At 41.0% G+C, this 25,949-nt stretch overlaps 1 protein-coding gene across 2 annotated transcripts; it reads left to right on the forward strand.

The window, feature by feature from the left end:
* The first annotated feature begins 838 nt into the window (after positions 1–838).
* Ppic (peptidylprolyl isomerase C) lies at positions 839–24,715 on the forward strand. 2 transcript variants are annotated; one of them, XM_026396197.2, is made up of 6 exons: positions 839–1,004; positions 13,707–13,820; positions 14,492–14,585; positions 16,836–17,020; positions 18,789–18,953; positions 24,614–24,715. In XM_026396197.2, the coding sequence occupies exons 1-5, from the start codon at positions 891–893 to the stop codon at positions 18,915–18,917; spliced, it is 636 nt and encodes a 211-aa protein (XP_026251982.1). In that variant the 5' UTR covers positions 839–890; the 3' UTR covers positions 18,918–18,953; positions 24,614–24,715. The 2 variants fall into 2 exon arrangements, with proteins under 2 accessions (XP_026251982.1, XP_026251981.1); XM_026396196.2 differs by lacking the exon at positions 24,614–24,715 and having other exon boundaries at positions 18,789–19,454.
* Positions 24,716–25,949: the final 1,234 nt, after the last annotated feature.

Here is a 25,949-nt window from a genome sequence, read left to right on the forward strand (position 1 = left end):
TTTACACAGTCGAAATCAGATTCCTATGTGGTTTTGCAACCTGAGTTTTACTTTTAAAAATACAATGGGAATTTCTCTATCGTATTCAATAATCTTCCTAAGCATAATTTTGTAAAAAATTTCATACTACAAATATACCTAAAAGTCAGCTTGACCGCTTTGTTTTCACAGTAAAGAATTTTACTTGGCCCTGCTTCTAGGCCTACTCTGCAAGCAGTGTAGATAAGATCACAGAATCAGCCCCCCAAATAAAATACTCAAACCTAATTGGACGTTTTTCCAGGGCAAAGGAACTATGAATCCAGCAATTCCAAGTTCCTCCAAAACCTGATCATTTCAATAAGAAGATACTCATCATGTGAAACAGAGCTCCACCCTCCCAGAAATCCCCAAAGTTTCGAGAGGCATCCAAAGCTTTAAGATTCTGAGAACACATTCTGAAGTTGCTTCGCCCACTGTGATCCAGCCGCAGTTTTCTGCCCCGCGGCGATCAAATTTCGAGGAAGACCCAGAGAACTGAGCGAGCTCGACCTTCCGCCTGGGTTTAACAAGGGACGTGGTTAAGTTCGCGGAGATGGCCCGACGCGCAACCTTCCGCTCGCAGGTTCCCCTGGCAGAGCCTGCAGCTTGGAACGCTGGGGACCAGCGCCTCTCCAGGTACTACGCCCTCGCTCTCGGCGCGCGTTCGTCAGAATCCCAAATTCAGGTCGCGGGAACGAACTTGGGAGGAGCGCGCCCCCGGTCCCCGCCCTGCCCCGACTACAGCCTCCCCCTCCCACCCGCCCTCCCCGCTCCAACTGGAAGCGCGCAGGCGCAGCCGACTAGGAGTCCTGCCAACTGTCCAGGAGCCTGAGGTCGCCTGAGCCATCCCTGCCACTTCCACGCTCGCCATGGGCCTGGGTCCCCGGCTGCTGCTACCGCTTCTGCTTTGCCTGGGGCTCAGCGCACTCGTGTCTTCGGGCTCCTCGGGCAACCGCAAGCGAGGCCCTTTGGTGACAGCCAAGGTGACCCAACGGCGGGCAGCCACTTCCCCTCCTGTGGGCCAGGGGATGGTAGTGCTTTGGATACTGGGACTTCTGTGTCCCGGCCGGGAGGAGGGGGCTTCCAGAGCGCAGGGACACTGGAAGTGGCGGTGCGGTAGGTGGTAGAGGGCTGCTCGCGTGGGAGGAGCGGCCCTCTTCCGGGATACTCGGGGCTCTGGGACCAGGCTAGTCTGCCTCTGTCGCCTGCTGTTTGTACTCAGTCTCTGGGGTCGTGGTCCGCCGTTACCGCGCTGGAGTCGGAAGCCTAGTTCTCCTGGGAGGAGACAACTCCAGTACTTCCTTCGGCGTGGCCTGGACTTGGGAACAAAGCAGGAAGAATGCAGAGGGAGGGGACGGGCGGCAGAGACGCGCTAGCAACCGAGTGACCGCGGCCCGGCAGCCCGCCACGCACGTCATTGGGTCTGGAAGAGCCGAACTCCAAGCTGGCCTTGAATGCCCTCCTCCTCTCCCTCCTCCCTTGTTCCCCTCCCCTCTCTCTCCACTTAGGAACTGTCACCTCCCCTGGGATGACTTTTATACTTTGGGCTAGACCCTGAGTTTAGATGACCTAACCCTAACTTTTCATCTCTGTTGGGGGCATGTTTCTGCCTGGAATTGCGTCCTCACGGCTTGATACTCAGAATACTTAACGCCGCTTTAGTTTTACTTTCAGCGAGCTTTACCTAAGGTTAGAAGATAATGGGATGGTGCAGAGAGAGAGAGAGAGAGAGAGAGAGAGAGAGAGAGAGGGAGGTAATATTGCGGTGCCCATGATTACCACTTCTAGAAAACCCACCGGCAGTCATGTCTTGGAATCTGGAGGGCGGTGTGGGCAGATTAAAGTGGTCTTAACAAGCAGGCGGGGGTAGTCAGTGAAAATGATACCTTTAAACTAGTAGCATCCTTAAATCCTCCATGGAAGGCGCCACCCAAGGAGCAGGGAGGACAACAGGTGTGGGAGAGGGAGGTTCAGCCCAACGTCTGATGTAAGGGAAGAGAACCGAAAGCCCTGGCCATGCTGCAGGCAGGGTTGATAAACTCAGCCTGGTTCCTCTGAGAAGCTGTGATTCTACTCACAGCCCCATGATCTAGCTTTGCAACTGGTTTGTGGAGGGCCACAGAGCTGAAAGGGTTTCTTTCAGTCTGCAGGTACTATTTCTGTCTCTTGGTTGTTGAAAACCATAAACATAAAATTTATACAACTATGAAATGTTGAAGGAAATGAAACTAATATAGGTTGGGTGATATTTGAAAACACCTGATGCAGATCAAGGGTCATATGTTTTCTTTCATATTTGGAAACTAAAGAGGAAAAAGGAAGAGAAAGGTGGGTATCTCATGAAATTGGAAGGGAGAACAGTAAAGGAAAGGACCAAGGGGGAGGCTGGAGGTGAAGGAAAAGGGAGATACTGGGGAATGATATTGGCCAAAATATATTGTTGTATTTTGTGCATCTATGAATATGTAGCAATAAACATCACCATTATGTACAACTATAATGTACCAATAAAAAAGGAAAAAAAGAAAGAAAAATATCTGATGGAATGAGAAAAACCAGTTTGGGAAAGACTTAGGTAGTAAAGGACAGGTGCAAAGATCTCCAGGCAGGAAAGCCATCAGTGTGTTCAGAGGATGCAGAGTACTGTGTGGCTTTGGGGCAGGGATGAGAGCACAGTGGCCTGACATGAGGTGGGGGAGGGGTGCTCATCCATCATTCAGGGGTTTAACAGCTGTAAGGTGTGTGGGCATTGAGGTAATTATTCTTATAAGTTGAGGTCTTATTTTAAGTGTAGTTAGTTGCTGAAGAGTTTTATACATAGGAATGACATCATTTCATATCTGCTTTTAAGAAATCCCTCTGGTCAGTCAGTGGAGTGTGAACTGGAGTCCAGATAGTGGTTTGGATTAGGGTGGAAATCTTGGGAATGGGGAGCAAAGGAGGAACTTGGAATATGCTTTAGAGATATAACTAACAGGAGATGCTGACAGTGTAGACAGAAGGAGGGAGAGAGCGTAGAATGGTCAGATAAAATGCAGGACGCCCAATGAGATGTGAATTTCACATTAACAATGAATAAATTTTTACTGGGCATCCCCTGGAATATTTGGGAACACGTTTCACTGGGAAACTTTTTAGACATACTGATGAAGAGCTAGCCGACCACCATCTTTGGGGAAGGAGTCCAGTCATTTACCTTTTTTTTTTTTTAATTTTTATTAGTTATTGATGGACCTTTATTTATTTATTTGTTTATATGTGGTGCTGAGAATTGATCCCAGTGCCTCACACATGTGGCTCTTCCACTGAGCCACAACCCCAGCCCCAGTAGTTTACCTTTTAACAACATTCTGGTGAGTTCTGAGGTGCAGCCTGGGCTGGGAACCACTAGAATAAAGCTGAGCAAGGAGAAAACTGCAGGACGGCAAGAATTGGGCCACGCTGAGCCCAGGTCTAGGGCACTGTCACTGAGGGAGAGTTTTCATGTGCTCCACTCTTGTTTGGAATTGTAACTTAACATATCTTTTATTTTTTTCCCCACCAAATGTATCAAGTTCTGAAAGCTAATTGCCTAGACAAGCCTTATAACCCATTGGACTCTTTTGAATTACTTTTTTAGTGAACATATTTAAGCAACTAAATATATTGGAAAATGAACACATTAAAAATAATTTATCTGAGTGCAGAAAAGTAGATTTATTGGCCACTGCTCTAGTGCATTGTTTTTCTCAGCAGTGTTTTATAAGAATCTGTAAATAAAAGATAGGAGGTGCTGGTTTCTCCCAAAGGACTGTTAGTGGCACTAACCTCCCTCGTCCACGGATCCTGCTGCTGAGCCAACCTGGCAGCACCCTCCTGCCCTGCAGGGACTCAGGTGAGGCTCTGATACACTGGACTCAGAATCCACTGAATTTTGATTTCCTGAATTTTCCAGTAAAAGTGATGAATTCTGTGTAGGATCCAGCATGCCAAACAGCACTGCCATCTTTCTAGCTACACAGCTTGCAAACATGTTAGCCCGTAGTGGCTACGCAACAACATCTAAGGGACCTTGGACAAGTTATCTAATATCTGGGGTTCCACTTTCTCCTCTGTAAAAAGGAGATAGAAATAATACCTACCTGGAAGGGTTTTATGTATTAAATGTGCTAAAGCAGGTAAAATGGTTAGTCTATGGTCCCTGGTTTAAGAGGCCACTGGTTGATGTTAGAAATGTTCATCTTATTAATCCTGTTGTGATAGCAAGGAATCATCATCTATTTTACAGATGAGGAATAAGAGCTCAGAGTTTAGTTTGCCAAGAGTCTATGGACATTTAGTGGTGGATCTGGCTTTAACCATTTCCTTCACATCACCGCTCATGCGCTTGGTACTTTGCCAGTTACTTTGGAAGGATTTTGGCAGTATTAATGCCATAGGGGTTTGGATCAGGCTGTGTGAGTGCCTCTTCTCTGCTTCCCTACTTCCTCTAACCTTCAGTGCCCCCCAATTTTTAAATGACTTTCAAGGATGGCTTGAGGGGAAAAAGTGATGAGTTGCCCACCCACAAAGTGCAGCACAATGTCCAAGTCCCAGCTTTTCAGGAACATCCTGATCCCCACAGACAATCACCAGCCCTTCCCAGGACTTATCTTTATCTGACTCGTCTCATAAAACCCAGTTGCCCATTATATCATAGCATTTATGTGTATATTTTTTTCTTCTACTGAACTTTAGACTCCAGGAGGGTAAAAACTTTGTAGCTCACCCTTGTCCAGCACTGGACTTTGTTCCCAGGGACACTCAGCAAAGTTAGAAATGAGTTGTCTGGCAGCCCCCCACCTCCTGTCTAGGGGTGTGCCCCCCTATTTCATTTCACTTGGCATTGAACATTTCTTGACTGTCTGCTTGTGTTGACCATATACTGGGATCGGGGGAACTAAAAACACTTTGTACCCTTTTGGGATTCCTTTGCCTTGCCTGCAAGAGCTGGACGGGTGATATGTCACAGTTTAACTACAGGTAGCCTGGGTGGAAATTCTGGCTCTAACACTCAACCTTGGTAAATCACTTAACCTCTCTCACCCTCACTTTCCTCACTTATAAATTAGTGATAATACTCCTCCCTCCCCAGGATGTGGTGAGGATTCATCTCATAAGAGGATGTAGGTAAAGCACACAGAAACACCACTATTGTGTTTCCTTCCCTTTTCCTTTTTCCTCCCACTTCCTTCTCCCCTTTATATAAAGGTGTCCCCCTGCCAACCATCCTTACATTCTCTCGGGCACCATCCCAGTGCAGCCCATTATGGCGTCATTCTTTTTTTTTTTTTTTGGATCTGTGTTTTTTTTTTTTTTATTGTTGGTTGTTCAAAACATTACATAGTTCTTGATATATCATATTTCACACTTTGATTCAAGTGGGTTATGAACTCCCATTTTTACCCCGCATACAGATTGCAGAATCACATCAGTTACACTTCCATTGATTTACATATTGCCATACCAGTGTCTGTTGTATTCTGCTGCCTTTCCTATCCTCTACTATCTCCCCTCCCCTCCCCTCCCCTCTCTCTACCCCCTCTACTGTAATTCATTTCTCCCCCTTGTATTATTTTTCCCTTTCCCCTCACTTCCTCTTGTATGTAATTTGATATAACCCTGAGGGTCTCCTTCCATTTCCATGCAATTTCCCTTCTCTCTCCCTTTCCCTCCCACCACTCATCCCTGTTTAATGTTAATCTTCTTCTCATGTTCTTCTTCCCTACTCTGTTCTTAGTTACTCTCCTTATATCAATGAAGACATTTGGCATTTGTTTTTTAGGGATTGGCTGGCTTCACTTAGCATAATCTGCTCTAATGCCGTCCATTTCCCTCCAAATTCTATGATTTTGCCATTTTTTTAATGCAGAGTAATACTCCATTGTGTATAAATGCCACATTTTTTTCATCCATTCGTCTATTGAAGGGCATCTAGGTTGGTTCCACAGTCTTGCTATTGTGAATTGTGCTGCTATGAACATCAATGTAGCAGTGTCCCTGTAGCATGCTCTTTTTAGGTCTTTAGGGAATAGACCGAGAAGGGCAATAGCTGGGTCAAATGATGGTTCCATTCCCAGCTTTCCAAGAAATCTCCATACTGTTTTCCAAATTGGCTGCACCAATTTGCAGTCCCACCAACAATGTACAAGTGTACCCTTTTCCCCACATCCTCGACAGCACTTGTTGTTGTTTGACTTCATAATGGCTGCCAATATTACTGGAGTGAGATGGTATCTTAGGGTGGTTTTGATTTGCATTTCTCTGACTGCTAGAGATGGTGAGCATTTTTTCATGTACTTGTTGATTGATTGTATGTCATCCTCTGAGAAGTGTCTGTTCAGGTCCTTGGCCCATTTGTTGATTGGGTTATTTGTTATCTTATTGTCTAATTTTTTGAGTTCTTTATATACTCTGGATATTAGGGCTCTATCTGAAGTGTGAGGAGTAAAGATTTGTCCGCAGGATGTAGGCTCCCTATTTACCTCTCTTATTGTTTCTTTTGCTGAGAAAAAACTTTTTAGTTTGAGTAAGTCCCATTTGTTGATTCTTGTTATTAACTCTTGTGCTATGGGTGTCCTATTGAGGAATTTGGAGCCCGACCCCACAGTATGTAGATCGTAGCCAACTTTTTCTTCTATCAGACGCCGTGTCTCTGATTTGATATCAAGCTCCTTGATCCATTTTGAGTTAACTTTTGTGCATGGCGAGAGAAAGGGATTCAGTTTCATTTTGTTGCATATGGATTTCCAGTTTTCCCAGCACCATTTGTTGAAGATGCTATCCTTCCTCCATTGCATGCTTTTAGCCCCTTTATCAAATATAAGATAGTTGTAGTTTTGTGGATTGGTTTCTGTGTCCTCTATTCTGTACCATCGGTCCACCCGCCTGTTTTGGTACCAGTACCATGCTGTTTTTTTTACTATTGCTCTGTAGTATAGTTTGAAGTCTGGTATCGCTATACCGCCTGATTCACACTTCCTGCTTAGCATTGTTTATGCTATTCTGGGTCTTTTATTTTTCCATATGAATTTCATGATTGCTTTCTCTATTTCTACAAGAAATGCCGTTGGGACTTTGATTGGCATTGCATTAAACCTATAGAGAACTTTTGGTAATATCGCCATTTTGATGATGTTAGTTCTGCCTATCCATGAACAGGGTATATTTTTCCATCTTCTAAGATCTTCTTCTGTTTCTCTCTTTAGGGTTCTGTAGTTTTCATTGTATAAATCTTTCACCTCTTTTGTTAGGTTGATTCCCAAGTATTTTATTATTTTTGAGGATATTATGAATGGAGTGGTTGTCCTCATTTCCATTTCAGAGGATTTGTCGCTGATATACAGGAATGCCTTTGATTTATGCGTGTTGATTTTATATCCTGCCACTTTGCTGAATTCATTTATTAGCTCTAATAGTTTCTTTGTAGACCCCTTTGGGTCTTCTAGGTATAGGATCATATCATCTGCAAATAGTGATAATTTATGTTCTTCTTTTCCTATTTTTATGCCTTTAATTTCTTTCGTCTTTCTAATTGCTCTGGCCAGTGTTTCGAGAACTATGTTGAACAGAAGTGGTGAGAGAGGGCATCCCTGTCTTGTTCCAGATTTTAGAGGGAATGCCTTCAATTTTTCTCCATTCAGAATGATGCTAGCCTGAGGCTTAGCATAGATAGCTTTTACAATGTTGAGGTATGTTCCTGTTATCCCTAGTTTTTCTAGAGTTTTGAACATAAAGGGATGTTGTACTGTGTCGAATGCTTTTTCTGTGTCTATAGAGATGATCATGTGGTTCTTATTTTTAAGTCTATTGATGTGGTGAATAACATTTATTGATTTCCGTATATTGAACCATCCTTGTATCCCAGGGATGAATCCTACTTGATCATGGTGCACAATTTTTTTGATATGTTTTTGAATCCGATTCGCCAGAATTTTATTGAGGATTTGTGCATCTAGGTTCATTAGAGATATTGGTCTGTAGTTTTCTTTCTTTGAAGTGTCTTTCGTTTAGGAATCAGGGTGATGTTGGCCTCGTAGAATGAATTTGGAAGTTCTCCCTCTTTTTCTATTTCCTGAAATAGCTTGAAAAGTATTGGTATTAGTTCCTCTTTAAAGGTTTTGTAAAACTCTGCTGTATACCCATCCGGTCCTGGGCTTTTCTTAGTTGGTAGTCTTTTGATGGTTTCTTCTATTTCCTCAATTGATATTGGTCTGTTTAGGTTGTCTATATCCTCCTGACTCAATCTAGGCAGATCATATGACTTAAGAAATTTATCAATGCCTTCACTATCTTCTATTTTATTTTATTTTATTTTATTTTAATTTTCTTTTTTTTATTGTTGGTCGTTCAAAACATTACATCTAACTTGATATATCATATTTCACAGTTTGATTCAAAAGGGTTATGAACTCCCATTTTTAACCCGTATACAGATTGCTGAATCACGGAGTATAAGGATTCAAAATAATTTCTGATTATCTTCTGTATTTCTGAAGTGTCTGTTGTGATATTGCCTTTTTCATCCCGTATGCTAGTAATTTGAGTTCTCTCTCTTCTTCTCTTCATTAGCATGGCTAAGGGTCTGTCGATTTTATTTATTTTTTCAAAGAACCAACTTTTAGTTTTGTCAATTTTTTCAATTGTTTCTTTTGTTTCGATTTCATCAATTTCAGCTCTGATTTTAATTATTTCTTGCCTTCTACTTCTTTTGCTGTTGTTTTGCTCTTCTTTTTCTAGGATTTTGAGATGAAGTATGAGATCATTTATTTGTTGGTTTTTTTCTTTTTTTAAGGAATGAACTCCAAGCAATGAATTTTCCTCTTAGAACTGCTTTCAATGTGTCCCATAGATTTCGATATGTTGTGTCTGTGTTTTCATTTATCTCTAAGAATTTTTAAATTTCCTCCTTGATGTCTTCTATAACCCATTGATCATTCAGTAACCTATTGTTCATTCTCCAAGTGATGCATGATTTTTCCTTCCTTCTTTTATTGTTGATTTTCAGTTTCATTCCATTGTGATCAGATAAGATGCATGGTGTTATCTCTACTCCTTTATATTGTCTAAGAGTTGCCCTGTGACATAATATATGATCTATTTTTGAGAAGGATCCATGTGCTGCTGAGAAAAAAGTGTAACTGCTTGATGTTGGGTGGTATATTCTATATATGTCAATTAAGTCTAGGTTATTAATTGTGTTATTGAGTTCTATAGTTTCCTTATTCAACTTTTGTTTGGAAGATCTGTCCAGTGGTGAGAGAGGTGTGTTGAAGTCTCCCATGATTATTGTATGGTGGTCTATTAGACTCTTGAACTTGAGAAGAGTTTGCTTGATGAACATAGCTGCACCAAATATATTGTTTGGGGCATATATATTTATGATTGTTATGTCTTGTTGGTGTATGGTTCCCTTGAGCAGTATGTAGTGTCCCTCTTTATCCCTTTGATTAACTTTGGCTTGGAATCTATTTTATTTGATATGAGTATGGACACTCCTGCTTGTTTCCGAAGTCCATATGAGTGATATGATTTTTCCCAACCTTTTACCTTCAGTCTATGTATGTCTTTTCCTATCAAATGCGTCTCCTGTTAGCAGCATATTGTTGGGTCTTGTTTTGTGATCCATTCTACTAGCCTGTGTCTCTTAAGTGGTGAGTTTAAGCCATTAACATTTAGGGTTATTATTGAGATATGGTTTGTTCTTCCAGCCATATTTGTTTATTTATGTTACTAAACATGGTTTGTTTTCCTCTTTGATTATTTTCCCCCCTTTACTGTCCTACCTCCCACTGTTGGTTTTCATTGTTATTTTCCATTTCCTCTTCCTGTAATGTTTTGCTGAGGATGTTTTGAAGAGATGGTTTTCTAGCTGCAAATTCTTTTAACTTTTGTTCATCATGGAAGGTTTTAATTTCATCTTCCATCCTGAAGCTTCATTTCGCTGGATACACGATTCTTTGTTGGAACCCATTTGTTTCAGTGTTTGAAATATGTTATTCCAGGATCTTCTAGATTTCAGAGTCTGTGTTGAAAGATCAGCTGTTATCCTGATTGGTTTACCCCTAAATGTAATCTTCTTCCTTTCTCTTGTAGCTTTTAAAATTCTCTCCTTATTCTGTATGTTGGGCATCTTCATTATAATGTGTCTAGGTGTGGATCTCTTATGATTTTGCACATTCGGCGTCCTGTAGGCTTCTAGGATTTGGGATTCTGTCTCATTCTTCAAGTCTGGGAAGTTTTCTCGTATTATTTCATTGAATAGATTGTTTATTCCTTTGGTTTGGACCTCTATGCCTTCCTGTATCCCAATGACTCTTAAGTTTGGTCTCTTTATGTTATCCCATATTTCTTGGATGTTCTGCTCATGGTTTCTTAACAGTCTTGCTGAGCTGTCTATGTTCTTTTCAAGTTGAAATACTTTGTCTTCATTGTCTGATGTTCTATCTTCTAAGTGTTCTACTCTGCTGGTAGTATTCTCAATTGAGTTTTTAAGTTGGTTTATTGCTTCCTGCATTTCTAGGATTTCTGTTTGTTTTTTATAACCTCTATCTCCCTGTATAGTTGATTTTTTGCTTCTTGGATTTGTTTATGTAATTCATTGTTGAAGTGATCTTTCATTGTCTGATTTTGCTGTCTAATGTCTTCCCTGAGACTCCAGATCATCTGAAGCATGTATATCCTGAATTCTTTATCTGACATTCCATCTGCTGCAGCTATTACCTCTTCTAAAGTTGAGTTGACCTGCATTGCTTGTGGTCCTTTCTTTCCTTGTCTTTTCATACTGCTCGCGTTTCTTTCTGCTTGGTGTAACTGTTGTGTTTTTGAAATTTTTCCCCTATATATTTATATTGCTCTTGTATAGTTGAAAAGTCTCCCTTGCAGGGGTGGCGGTGGCTGTGCTCCTCCTCTAATTGGGGTGATCTGTCTACCATGCTGACGGGCCGCTGGGTCTGTTCTGCCGGTCGTTCGCAGGTCTGCCTACCTTGCAGGCGCGGACAGAGGCTCTGCTCTGCACCTACTCCAATTGGGGTGACGTGATACCATGCTGGCGGGTTTCTGGGCCTGTTCTGGGCGCGGACGGCAGCTCTGCTCTGCCCCTACTCCAATTGGGGTGACATGACTACCACGCCGTGGGTCGCTGGGCCTTTTCCGGGCACCGGCGGCGGCTCTGCTCTGCCCCTCTGGCTTGATGACAAAGTGAGAGAATATGGCGTCATTCTTGAACTGGTGCATAAAATTCCAGGTTCTCTTTCTCCTCCATTTGATTATTATTCCCAATGTCTCATTGGCCTTCCCCCGCCCCCAACCCCATACCAGGGTACTTAATCACTGAGCCTCATGTATTTTATTTAGAGACAGGGTTTCACTGAGTTGCTTAGGGCTTTGCTAAGTTCCTGAGGCTGGCTTTGCACTCTCAATCCTCCTGTTTCAGCCTGTAATACCCAAGCCGCTGGTATTACAGGCATGTGCCGCACCACCATGCCCAGCTGGGCCCGATTCATTCCATTCTGTTGTCTTCAAAACTTGAAACTTCAAGTCCACCATCTTTTCTCTGTCTTTTGGAAGTGGTGGGCAGCTGTCTTCCAGGGACTTTGTCCTCACCTGTGGTCACAGAACTGCATTGCTTTTCTGCAAACAGAACACATTTCCTGCTTTGGTGCTTTGCTTCCAATAAGTGGCAGGTGAGCTAACCTTTGTGTCTGATACTGCTCCCCTCCTCCAGGCCTGCTTCCCAGGATGTCCTCTCCCAGCCCTTAATATTGCTCCAGGCCTCGATATACAGGATTCCTGGGGCATCTGTCACATGCTGCCTTGTACTTATCTTATTCTTTTAAACTACCTTAGAACAGGGGTTCTCTCGTACACCTTGTGACTTTACACTACCTTTCACATAGATCTTTAATAAATACTGGTCAACTAAATAAGATTTGATTTTCTCATTTCTGTTAGAGTTGGGAAAACTACTATGGTTTCTTGTACTCCTTCATGAAGTTGCAGGATACTGCAATTTGGGGGAAGAATCATATCAATAGGTAAACTAGACTGTATGTAAAAATATATGATTTTTATTGAAGCATTATGCTGGGACAGTCAATTTTTCTTCATCTTCTCAGGCTGCTCTCCCAGATTTTATTTATTTATTTGCTTTCTAAATATTCACAGGAGTAATTTTCTCCTTGATTTTGCAAGTCTGGAAGGCCTTTCAAGTGTCTTATAAGATGTTTCTTAGGATTACATCCCTGATTTTTTTTCCTGAGACTGCTTCATTATTGTCCACATTGCATTTATACCTCGGCTTTAAAATTCTTTGTAGAAACTGCTTCTCACTGCCACCAGCTTTGCACTGACCAGGCTCCCGTGAATGCTGTCCCCAGACCACTAATTGCAGATGAGACCCTTCTGCGCTGCCTTACCTCAAGGGCAGGGTCTTTCTGTAAGCTCTTCTATATAAATAATAATAAAACTTTTGCTGCTTCAGCCATGTAAAGATTGTAAAATGCCACATGGAACACTAAATATCACATCATCCCGTGACAGACGTGCTGATGTATTGGCAGAAGTCCTTGTCTTGAGCTAAAGCTTGACAGTCTTTACTTAGTGATTTTTCTAAACTGCAGGACATCTTTTTTCTTTGACAACCCTTCTTATATTTTTTAAAGCCATCTCTTGAATGTCTTTTTTTAACCATTCAAACAGTAAATTGGTTCATATAATCTCAACTCTCTAATAGAATGCCCTTTGACTCCATGGCCTTTTCAAGCCTCTCTCTCAGTGATTTGGGAAGCAAAACGTGTATAATTTGGTTTCAGAACAAACAGTTTTTTTTAAAAAAAGTCTAAAAGAACTTTTAAGACTTAATCTGCAAAAAAGGCATCTCATCCTCACTTTTGGGTGTTTTGTTTTAAGCTGTGACAGAGAAGGAACACATTCTACTTGTGTGACTTTGGGAATATGACAATAGAATCCAGTGTCTTAAGTTTAAAAGGTAAATGACTTTGTCAGGCATGGAGTGCAGTGCTCGCTGTCTTTTGGATGAGACTGGGGACCCGGTGCTTGGACCTGAGTGGCAGGCCTTTTGAAGGACTGCTGTACGTTTTAATCGTCTTTTGTGAGTCCCTTGATAGCAGACATCTATTGAGAAGTCACTGGGAGTTTGGCAGTATTTGAAGTGACAAAAAAAAAAAAAAAAAAGAAAAAAAGTAAATCTAGATGGCTAGCCTCTTTCTCTCCTCACTATTTTTTCCCCTGCCAAGATTAGAGAGCAGTACCTTTGAAAAGAACAACACATTCCACTCTAATCTTCATCCCAAAGCCGGGGAACAGGAAGTAGCAGCAGAGTTCATCTGGGGCATGAGTAGGCAGTAGAATTCTTGAAGACTTTATTTGGCTGATTCTTGCAGTATTTGTAGAACTGACTTTAAACTCAGTACCTAGTACCGTGCCTAGCCCTTAGAGGTTATTCATTAAATGTTTGTTGAATGAATAGTGCAAGTGAACCATACCGACACAGACATTTTTAGAGCACCTTTCACTAATAGCCTCTTCATGACTCCTTTCTAAAATACCGATGGGCAGGCTTTCCTCAGATTTTAATTTTGATTTAGCTTGTATTTTTGTCTTCTCCATGTTATAACCTTCTATTCTGTGTTTTCAATTATATGCAGGTCTTCTTTGATATAAGGATTGGAGACAGAGATGTGGGCAGAATTGTGATTGGCCTCTTCGAAAAAGTTGTGCCCAAGACAGTGGAAAATTTTGTCACTCTGGCAACAGGAGAGGTCTGTCTCTATTTTATTTCCTTCAACTGTGCACACACACAAAAATTGTATTTTATTTCTTTTAAGTAAAATACAAAATGCCGCTGGGAGAACAAGTATTAAATTAATGTCAAATGAATCTGTGACATTTAATTGTATTTTACTATGAAATCTTTATTATTCAGGTACACAGCCTCTGTAGGCTTCCAGAAATTAGAAGAAAACAAGTGAAAATGCTCTTGTTTTTACTTATTCACATCAATACTCTCTTTCCATAGTTTGTTTATTTGTTGTTTTGGTCAGCCAGTGATAAGTTTCTCTCAGTAAATCATTGCTGTCACTGGGTATGGTGGTACACACCTGTAGTCCTAGCTACTTGGGAGGCAGAGGCTGGAGGATCACCTAGTTCCAGACCAGCCTGAGCAACTTAATGAAATCTGTCTCAAAATTAAAAAATAAATAAATAAAAAGGGTTGGGGGTGTGGCTCGGTGGTAGAACACCCCTGGGTTCAATCTCTAGTACTGCCAGAGAGAGAGAGAGAGAGAAATCATTGCCAAGACCTAATCAAATTCTGTAGATATTTTGATTTTTCTCACTTTATCATTTTCAAATAAACACTGGGGTTGAAGGTTCATCTTTCAGTATGGATTTTTTTTTCTACTTGTGTATTCAATTGAAATAATCTCTTTAGAAAGGATATGGATATAAAGGAAGCACCTTTCATCGTGTCATCAAGGATTTCATGATTCAAGGAGGCGACTTCACTGCGGGAGATGGCACTGGTGGTAGGTAACGCCATCTTTTGCCTTTCTCCTTTCCCACTTCCCAAGCTGAAACCCAAGAGTCCGTCAGTATGTGAACCCAAGATAGCCAGATTCCCCCATTTAAGAAGCAAGGCCATAAAGACAGCTCAAAGTCTTTCCAGAAGATAGAGGTTTGGGGACCTCATTTACCAGAATCTTTTTGGGTATGAATGAATGAGTCTTCCTAATTCTAAATGGGATGGTTTTGGTGTTCGTTGTCATAGGGTAGATCCATTCATTTGGCAGAATATCTCACAATTATGAAAACCGCTCGACTGCTAGTATGTAGCAATATAAAGCAGTGCATGCCATAGGAAGGAAGAGGTGAACTATAGAGCCGTGTGCCCTGGGGTGGCAGCTGGCCACAAGTTGGGGCCGGGGAAGAGGATGGGACATGGTGCCAGAATAACAGGATTGGAGTGTAGGTGGCAGGATCATGATGAATTTTTCCCTTTCTTTCAAAAGTGTTTTCTTTTATTGTCGATTTTTTTAATAATAAAAAAGTTATAGCTGAGTCATCAAAATTATAACTAATTCCAAGAACAAAGTAAAATAAAGGACAAATACTTAAGGTCATTGAGTTTCAAATCTCCCTCAGCATATTGTGTCTCATTGAGGATCATAACTACCCAGCTCCATGGACTATTTTCCTTCTGAAATGTAGGGAGAAGCTTTTCTTTTCTTTTCTTTTCTTTCCTCCAGAACACCTATTGCATGTATAACTACACAAAATTTAAGATTTTAAGCTCAGAAAATACTGGTTAGGGTAGATATTAGTTGCTTACTTTTTAAAGAAAAGCCACTTTCAGTCATTATTTCTATTTATGTTTATTGTAATGGTTTATTTCTTGATAATAAAAATAGTTGCCATTAAATGCTATGATTTACCGGGCACTTTATAAAGAGTACTTTTAGCTCTTGCAAAAATGCTATAGGGTATAAGGATACAGAATGGAGTAGAGAAGCTGGTTCAGATTCGTCAAGGTTACAGGGTTTGCTGAGAATGCTTGTGGAAGCAATCCTAGCTGCTGAGGTGCCAGACTCACCGGAAAACCTGGTAGCTCTAGTACCTGCGCTCTTGGTACCAGCATCCACCATCCCACCATACGATCCAGCGGGAAGAGCGACTGAGCTTTACTTTGCTATCTTTTCTATTTTTATTCTCTCTCTATTTTCCCTCTCCAACACATGTGGGTCTGGGGTTAAAATTTTCTGAGAGGAAATTTTGAACTATTTAAATTTAGCCTAGACCCCTCTGGGCAGAGCTTTCCAGCTAGGTCACCCACATGTCCCTGCCCAACCAGCTTGACTTTGATATCTACTTCTGGTCCTTTTAACAGAGCCAGGATTTTGAGGTTGGCAACCAGTGGATAAGGAGCTCAGTAATACAAAAGCACAAGAGGCCTTCAAGGTGTTAGGAATGAGGCAGATGCTCCCTATGGTCCATATTGTTGTTCTGGGAGAGGGCTTCTACTATATCCGCTACTTTGCTAGAATTCCAGATCACAGGCTGGTTCTTCAGCAAGGCTGATCCCCAGGTGGTCCCAATTCTCAGGATGCATCCTTGTGCATCCGGAGAGCCTTGTGCTTAATGTCTTTCATCCTAGTTGCTACTGCCTCAGTGCTGAGGTAAGAAAAAGCACCAGCTTTAGAGTCAGAAAATCAGATGTTCCAATTCCGATCTGCTGTTTTCAAGTTTTATACCTCTGTTTCCCAGTGTGAAAAGGGGACTGAGAATACCAACTACACTGGGATGTTGTGGGAATAAGCTGAGGGTGTCCACTCAGTGAGTGGTTGGGTGCCAAGGCAGCAGTGACCTGGGACAAGTCACCCGAATATAGTACAGAGGTAGAGCCACGAGGCCGGCTCACCCACCTTTCCATCTGGCTTTGGGATACCACCCTGCCCTGCTGTTCCTTCTCCTTTCAGAGTGAAATCATTGACCTATATGATCCAGATTTGGCATTGGTTTGAGGCCAGAGGGGACCTGCCATCCTGTGCCATATCATAGGCATTTTTGCTTGTCTGTTTCAGGCTCTAGGGCCCTGCTTCCTTAAAGAGTTAATTTTATTCTCTCTTTCACTTCTCCATAGCTTTGACCATCTATTCCCCATTCCCATCTTCTGTTGGGCTCTATGAACGGATTACACTAAAGCCTTTTGTTTCCTATGAAGAGTTTACTTTTGGTTGATGTCTGTTCATTCTCCTCCCTTTTCTTTTATCTTAACCCAGGTTTTAGTATTTACGGTGAGACATTTCCTGATGAGAACTTCAAGCTGAAGCACTATGGTATTGGGTGGGTCAGCATGGCCAATGCTGGGCCTAACACCAATGGTTCCCAGTTCTTTATCACCTTGACCAAGCCCACCTGGTTGGATGGCAAACATGTGGTATTTGGAAAAGTCCTCGATGGGATGGTAACTTGATATATTACTTTTTCCTCTTTCAAAGTTTTATATTTATGAGAGTACCTTCAGTGGTTCATTTTAATATTAAATGAGTTGTTAGAGATCCATTTTTATATGCTGACTGACCTCTTCAAAGTAAATATATGGCATGACATTATGGCATGTTAGGGACATTAGGATAGAAGCTGAAGACTTGACATGGAGAAGCTAAGTACTTAATTTATTTTGCTTCTAGCTGTAAATGGAAAGCCCTTTATAATATAACAAAATAAAACCAGGGTCCCATACATTCATAAAATGGAGTATTATTCAGTATTACAAAGAAAAGGTGTGCTATCACATGGATAAACCTGAGGACCTTATCCTAGGTGAAATAAACTTGTCACAAAAAGACAATTACTCTACAAGTCTACTTACATGAGACACCTAAAGTAGTCAAATCTATAGAGACAGAAACTAGAATGGTGGTTGCCAGGGGCTTAGGGAAAGGCATTTGGAATGGAGTTTCAGTTTTGCAAGATTTAAAAATGTTTAGAGACCAATTGCACAACAGTGTGAATAAACTTACACACTACTGAACTATGCACGTGAAAAATGAATTGGATGGCAAATTCTGTGTTATATGTTTCTTACAGTTAAAATATTAAAAAGCCCTGAACCAATATGGTTCAGTCCGGATATCAAGTTGTATTCATGGTCACACAGTACAGCAACCAACATTCATTAAGAGAATTCAAATCTATGTTGTTATTCTCAAAGAACAGCAAAGGATCCAATTCATAACCCATAGGCCTGCTTCTTAAAATTCTCATTCTCTTCCTTTCTCACCACGTCTCCTTAGCAGCTGCCCAAAATAACTTTCTTCTAAACTGGCCATATTGAAGTCTGTCCAACCCAGCCCTGGACACCCTTGACTCCTGTGTCCTCTTCCATGTTCCATTATGTTTTATTTTCATGTGAGTTGTTTGGCCTCCCTCATCCAAACAAATCAACCACTTTCATCACTGTAGATTTTCCACATCTTCTACCTGCTATTCTGATTCAATGCAACTGAAGTCCAGGAATTGAGATGAATACTCAATGTGTTTGGAAAACTCATCAAAAGCCTGCCTTTTTGGTCTGTGACATCTTCCCTCCTTCACTGGGAAATATAAGTGGTGCATGTGCTTATGAGGGCTTCTAGCGCAAAGAAAGGGGTCTTTATACTACTGTCGGATTGAACAGGTTATATTAGTATCAGACTCAAGATTAATGGCTTGGGTCACCTTTAAAAGGGGCAAACCCAAGGGCTGGGGATATAGCTCATTTGATAGAGTGCTTGCTTTACATGCACAAGGCCTTGGGTTCAATCCCCAACAGCACACACACACAGAATTAGGTCTACTTTTAAATCTGCTTTATGGACCATTTTATTGTGCCTAAACATAGTATAGGGTAGAGGTGAAACTGATTCAAACTCCATGTTAACCTTTACATTGGATTGTAGCTGATGAATACAAATACTTTATTTTCAAAAGTATCTTAATTTTTTGAGTCTATACAATGCTTAGTAAGAAAGAAGTATGGAAATAGACCAATATGTTCTTGGATAAACAAGGTAGCTGGTGAATTTTATTCCATGAGATATATATACATACATAATTAAAATAATTTTCTGAATCTTCTAAGTTTTTCACGCTTAGTGTGCATGGTTTTTTATAGTGATACAACTTACTTTCCCACTGGGGCTTTTGATTACACTAACTCCAGAGCTGCCTGTCTGATTTTCTCTCTCCAGAGCGTGGTGCACTCCATAGAGCTCCAGGCAACTGATGAGCATGACCGTCCTCTCACCAACTGCACCATCACCAACAGTGGCAAGATAGAAGTGAAAACACCCTTCGTGGTTGAGGTCACAGACTGGTGACACAACCGATAGAAAACAAGGAATGCACCTGGCAGGGTGTGTGTGTATGTGTGAACAGTATGTGTGTGCACGTATTGTCTGCCCATCTGCCTTTAATTCTTCAGTTATTGTTTTGCTTTGCTTTTTACTTTCTTTTAATTTCCACTCCAGGAAAGATTTAAAAACCAACCACTCTTAAGTTTAGTTTGTATGAATTTGTGGTAAATCACCTATTTAGGAACTCTGAACTGAAAAGACACATCCACTTCCTTCCATGGTGCTGTTTTTAAATTAGAAAACTTTGTATTGGCTATTTATTTTTAAGAACACACTCAGTTGTTCGTTTGTTTTTGTTAAATTCATTGTTATCTGTATGTTAGGTGAAACTGAAGTTTTATTTGAAAAAGATGAAGACATGAAGTTTATTTTTCTGTATTCAAATAATTCTTTTCTTAAAAGGAAACTTGATTAGTATAATCTGATATATGTCTTGGGGATTTTTGCCTGAGAAAAGGTGCTTTTGTGTTCTCTATATTAAATACTTTTTATATGCATTAATTCTTTTTGCAAGTCTCTTTAAAATTTAAAATTCCTTTAAAAAAATAAATGAATGGGGACCGGGGTTATGGCTCAGTGGTAGAATGCTTGCCTAGCATGTGTGAGGCACTGGATTCTATTCTCCACACTACACATAAATAAATGAATAAAATAAAGGTCCATCAACAACTAAAATATATGAAAAAAAATTAAAAAATAAATATAAAAACACATGCACTCTAATAGTAACAATGAACACATTAGAGAAAAAATTAGAATGCTAACACAACTGGATAATTTAGGATAGGAACCACAGAATTATGCCCTTCTACATCCCAAATACGTAAACTGATTAGTCACTAATTTTTATTTAGTAACATTTTAGAAAGTTCCCTGAGTCCAGTTGTAGTTGAAAGGAATCTTTTGGTCACCTACATAGTGGGGGTTAAGATTCAGGCTGTATTTAAACCAGATGGGAAAATACAGTCCTTCCTGGACCTTGTGACATCCCTTGCTGCATGAAGTGCCACTCTCCGTTCAGGTGGAAGAAAATGGAGCTAGTATCCCTGCTCCAGCACACACGCAGTAAGAAGCTAAAGAATCCACCTCTCAAGCTGCATTCTAAGAAAATTGCCTCAATATGAAATGAAAATGGGCATTCTTGCTGCTGCTGAGGGGTATAAATTACTACAATGCTCCCAGAGAGTAATTTGTTCATTTTTTTTCCAACAAATATTTATTGAAGGTATATTTTAGTATACCAGATTCCAGTTTGATTTTTGGAAATACCAAAATGAACAGGAGAAAAGGGCTTCATGGAGCTGACACTCTAGTGGGGAAGATGGAGGATAGACAAGTGAATAAAAAGGGCAGTGAAAGCTATGAAGAAAACACACAGGGTGCTTATGGAGAGGGTGGGTGGGGCGTAAGCTTGGAGAGGCCAAGGAGGGCCTCTTGAGGACCTACGGATTGAAGGAAGACTGGGAGGTGGCCAAGCAAGATCTCTGAGAAGGACCTTCCAGGCCGAAGAAGCATGAGAAAAATACAAAAGTCCCAGGGTGAGAATGAATGAACTCCAAGGCAGAAAAGAAAGCTGGTATTTGGGGGGCCTGGTATATGAAGGGAGTGTGGGGACCAAGGTCAGGGAAGAAAGGCTGAGCCTAGCCAGCTGGGGCCAGAACACTAGGGGGACACACAATGGCAGCTGTCAATTTCAAATTGGGAAGGGACTTGATGTGATCTGCATTATTTTGTCTGCCACAAGGAGAATTTTTATAGGGGGATATATGGAAGCAGAACTTATCAGGAAACCCAAACATTTATATCCTTTGTATTCCCACTCCTGGGATTTGCCTTAGAGAGTGATCTGAGCTGTAATGAACACGATCGTTTCAGTATTCTGGCTCCTTGTTCTAGTAATGGCTGCCCAGTTATTTTTTCCTTTGGGGATTATACCAATTCCCTCCACCATTTCTTGTCCTGAGGATAGACTGACCTACAGATGGGTGTACATGGGGCCTGGCAAAGTCTTCCCTTAACTCATCTGATAAATACTTCTTGAGTTCAGGAAAGAGCCACAATGTCAGCTCTTGTGCTTCCTGTGAAGCACACAAATCATTCAGATACTCCACATGAGTATATTACAACACTGGGAAGTAAAGAGAAGAAAAACAGAGGACAGAGAGTGAAGGGTGGTTGGACGGGTCTCTGAGTGGGAACCGAAAGGATGAGGGAGAAACAAGCCATGGGAACACTGCAAGAAAAGTGGAGGTAGAGGGGACACGAGAGTGGCCCTCAGTGAAGGACAGGCTGGGTGGGTCCAAGAAACAGTAAAGAGGTCCCTTGAGCAGAACCAGGTGGTTGGCAGAGGGAGCAGAACATTCCCCTTCCCTGGCCCCAGTGACCAGCTCAGGCCTGGATGTTTGATGTCAGCTGGGTTAAGGAACTTCAATCATGGGACTTCTGCAGCTGTGCTTTTTGAGAGGATGTAAAGGTGCAGAATAAGAGTGAAATTACCAAAGAAGGAAGCTGGTCCAGAACACAAAAAGATTCCTGAAGACGTCGTTTAGCCTTTATGTCTAGTTGTGTCTGAGACTAATCCACTCCTGGCTTTTCACTAAACAAGCAGATCTCTCTTTTTTTTTTTTTTTTTTTTTTTTTTTTTTTGCTTAAGCCAGAGCAAATTGATTTCCTTTGACTTGCAACCTAAAGTCTTTGTCTAATACAGCAATATTGAAAAAGTTTTATGCACAGGATGTGAAGTGTAGAATTTATGGAGGTAAATTGAATCCCAATGTGTTTATAAAGAATACAATCTAGAATGGAATACTTTTTTAAGGAAAAAAAGTAGAAATAATACATTCTCACAAAGCAAATACAACGAAATGTAAATTTGCATAAAATAAACACAAAGGATAGGATCTTTTTACTCTTACTTTTTACTTTATACTTTTTTTCTATAGCACTGGGGATTGAACCCAGGGTGTTCCATCACTGAGCCATATCCCCAGTTTTTAAAATTTTTTTATTTTTAGTCAGGGTCTTGCTAATTTGCCCAGGCTGGCCTGGATTTGTGATCCTTCCCTAGTCGCTAGAATTACAAGCATCAATCACCATGCCCAGTTTTTACTTTAGACTTTTTTTAGTCTTATAGTTTTTGTCTAGGGTATGTTTCACCTTAAGAATGAAAAGAAAAATAAAACTTAAATTTTATTTAAAATAAAAGAAGCATAGGAGGAATTGAAAACAAATGACCTCTTACATATGCAAAACTCCAAAGTCAGAAAGCACATAAGCTACTGTGACCCCTCATGCATAAGGACATGCCCTACACACCACACTTACTGTCTAGATTTTGATTAGTATAAGCATAAGTGACAGCTCACCAGTAACAAAAAAACAAGAGTACATTCTGGAAGTGCTGAAATTCTGAGACCACAAGTGCACAGGTGCAAATTTTCATGTTGTGCATTAGGCCAGATGACCAGGACACCCCCAACCCCCACTGGCAAGCCTCATACTGAAATATCAGCAAACTGATGATTATGAAAGTAGGAACTGTTGATTTTTATAGTCTAATATTGGTGAAAAAGCTTAGAAATAAACAGCTCACTATTTTGCTGATCATGTTACTGAAGAGGTCACATAGGTAGCTGTGGGTGAGTGTGGAATCAGAGGAAAAATTTCAGTGGACACCATCACCAAGCCCAAATTGCAACAAGTTAGTCTTGAATCATTCTAATAAACAATTTAAAATATTCTGGCATCCTTAGCCATACCTATTTTATTCTCTTACAAGTGCCATTTAGCAATTTTCTGGATCAACAGCTAAGAAGCTACAAATGTATTCATGATCAGATTTGTTAGAGTGACCCTTTTGGCATTATCAATTACTTCATTTCTGATGAATTTTTAGATTTTGAACAAAACTCACCAGCCTCGTTTCTCAGTTCAGTTGTTTTGAGTTACATAAAGATAAAAACATGGCAAGGATTTTATAGTAGAAAAAGGATTTGTTTTTTGTTTTTCAACATTCTTACAATTCAGACAGCTAAAGAAATCTTTGATCCTGGAAAGCTTGGAAATTCAAAGACCCCTCAAGGCACTTTTTTTTTTTTTAAATTAAGGAAGAGTAAAAACAGTATTTGTAATGGAAAATTTTGGTGCCATTAAGTACATAATTGCTTTTGCTTAAATCTATAATTCATCCCATGGATTTAAGATTTTAGCCAAGAGTAAGTTTTAGGTGTGATATAATGTAACCTACTCCAAGACTTGCTAGTGTTACTGATACGCTAAAATGGTGGAAAAACAGCAGGTTCTAATGCAGAATTAGAATGACTATTCATAAGAATTGTGCCAGAGGAAAAAAAGATCCATGTACAAATAATTAAGAGACAAGACAAAATACATTTCACAATCCATTAATGGAACTTTTACCCCAGTACTAGTTAAATTGGACTTATTAGGGAATCACAAATTTGGAGGATTTGGAGGACTCCATATTTCCAAAACCCTTCCATGACTTACTTTTAATGATTTGTTAGGAGTCATGTAAGTTTCTACATATTCTAACTTTTCAGAGGGTGAAGGACTGTCTTCCTAGAGCAACCTGGATACTACAACTCTGGTCACCTTCTGTCCTAGGTGGGAAATGTTATGCCCTGTTATCCGGGTAGGCAACTCTGTTCGAAAACTTGAATATTTTTCTTCCACCTGGTCTTGAAAGATGAGTCTGCTTCTGGTGATTGTGGGTGCTACATTGTGTTGGACTGTCATGAGAAGAGGAGTAAGGACTGGTCAGCCTGCAGTAGAGAAACCAAAACTTAATTTAGCCCTATCAGCCTTAAAGTACAGCCCTTTTGAGAACTCCCGAAATGGCCGCGTACCTTGTGCAAGCTGCTCTTCAGGGCTGTGTGTGGCTCCCTCAGGAAGCCCTCATAGAGAGGTTTCTGACCTGAGTCCTATACTTCCCTGGGTGCCTCCCATCTCCTCCCTGGACTGACTGCAAGCTCCTCAAGGGCAAGGAGTAGATTTTATTCCTAATCTACCCCTAAACTGTGTCTTATACCTAACCAATAATATATTCAAAATCAGTGACCAGAAAGAATAAGCCTAAATTTATACTATGAAGTGCTTGTAATCTCTCAAGACCATAAAGGTTGATAAACTTTGGTATTAGTCATTCAACTGTTTCTACTATTTTTCAAAGATAATGTTATCTTTCTCTAAAAGCATACACTTCCTCTTTGCTTTCTGAGTGGAAGCTTGATGGGCATGCCAGAAGCGGCCTGGCAAAAGTGAGGGGAGTGGCCAACAGTAAGAGGGCAGACCCCGGTGTTGTGAGTGACAGCCTCTGAGGCAGAATACTCAGTGTGAAGGTAGCATGGTCAAGGCAGTTTGTGGAGGAGCAGTTCTGAGCTAAGCATTTCCATGTGACCTGAAGAAGTAACAAGAACCCCCCCCCCCCTGGAGTCTTAGGTACTGTGGACTTAGGTGTCCACTCTGGCCACTTTTACATTTGCATCCTCATTTGCTGGGTGAGCCATGCGGTCCCCTAGGGCTCCATGAGGAAATCATGTACAATGATGGCATTTATCATTTGTAAATTCACATGGTAATATGTGCTTTGACTGAGGTACTTTGGTTTGATCTCTGCTTTGTTTTGTTCCTGGCTACAGAGCATGTTCCTGACCCTAGTGAACTGGGAAGAAATTTGGACATGATTCAGCACAAACCTGTCACCACAATGGGAAAAATCCAAGTTCATTTCCTTCTGATGGCGAGTCAGTCTTGGTCTGGGTTTGCTTGCAAGCCTCTGAAGATGTACTAGCAAATGGGGGGTCAGAGTATCTGAACTGGAGGAGGACACGAGGCCTAGGAGAGTATTCACCAACTCTGGAGCTCCCAGAAGACTGGGCTCCCAACCTTCCACTCTCAGCCCCCATCAATGAATGGCACCAGCTCCACCCAAATGTTCTAATAAAAAATCCTACTGACCTCTTCCTGCCTTCCCTTTACCTTCCACACCTGAGACCATCAGCAGGTTGACTAGTAGCCCTACAAGGCAGCTGCAGTATCCATACCTCATCCTCTCCACTGCTGCCACTGCACCAGGAGGTCACCACTCACCCAGATTATTCAAGTGGCCTCCTAGAAGTCTCTGCTCCACATCCTACACCAGTGCACTCTTCCCAAGCAGCCAGAATGATCCTCAGATCAAATGTGATACATAATATTTATTATCCTAAATTTCAGATTGTTTGCTGATGCCTGATAGCTGTTTGCAGGGTTTTTCTTAACTATTCAGGTTTTTAAAAATTATTTTAAAAAAATGTTTTTCAGTTGTTGATGAACATTTATTTTTTATGTATTTATATGTGGTACTGAGTATCAAACCCAGTGCCTCACACATGCTAGGTAAGCACTCTACCACTGAGCCACAACCCCAGCCCCCCATTCAGGTTTTTAAAATTTTCATGCCTAGTAAAGTAAATAAATGCATATTAGAAAATAGATCATATCCTTCATGTGAAACACCTGTCAGTGGTTTTCCAGGGTACAAGTCAAACTCTTGAATGCCACCTTCAGTGGAGGCTCCATGGAACCCAGTCCCTACCCTCCTTACCACCCTGGTCCCTCACTGTCCTCCCCGCTCACTGGTTTTCTTTTAGGACCTTAACTGAAGCTCTCTGCTAATTCAAGGCTCTAGAAACTCCTGATGTCCCACCCTTCCCCTTCCTCCCTGCCTTTTGTGGCCAATTCCACCAACATCCTGTAGATCTTAATTTCAGTGTCACTATCTTGGAGAAGTATCCTAACCTGCCCATCTAAATTTAGTATCTTCCCTGCGTATTAGAAAACTGTCTTAGTTTTCCTTCATAACACTTAATATACTTCATAATCACAAATTGGGTATTCATCCAGTAAATATTACATTATTCTGTAAGTTCCATGAACACAAGGATTCAAAATCAGAAAATTAAAAACTAGAGATGCAAAATTAGAGAGAGCAAA

Source organism: Urocitellus parryii, chromosome 1 (genome assembly GCF_045843805.1).
Source record: "Urocitellus parryii isolate mUroPar1 chromosome 1, mUroPar1.hap1, whole genome shotgun sequence".
Lineage (NCBI taxonomy): Eukaryota > Metazoa > Chordata > Mammalia > Rodentia > Sciuridae > Urocitellus > Urocitellus parryii.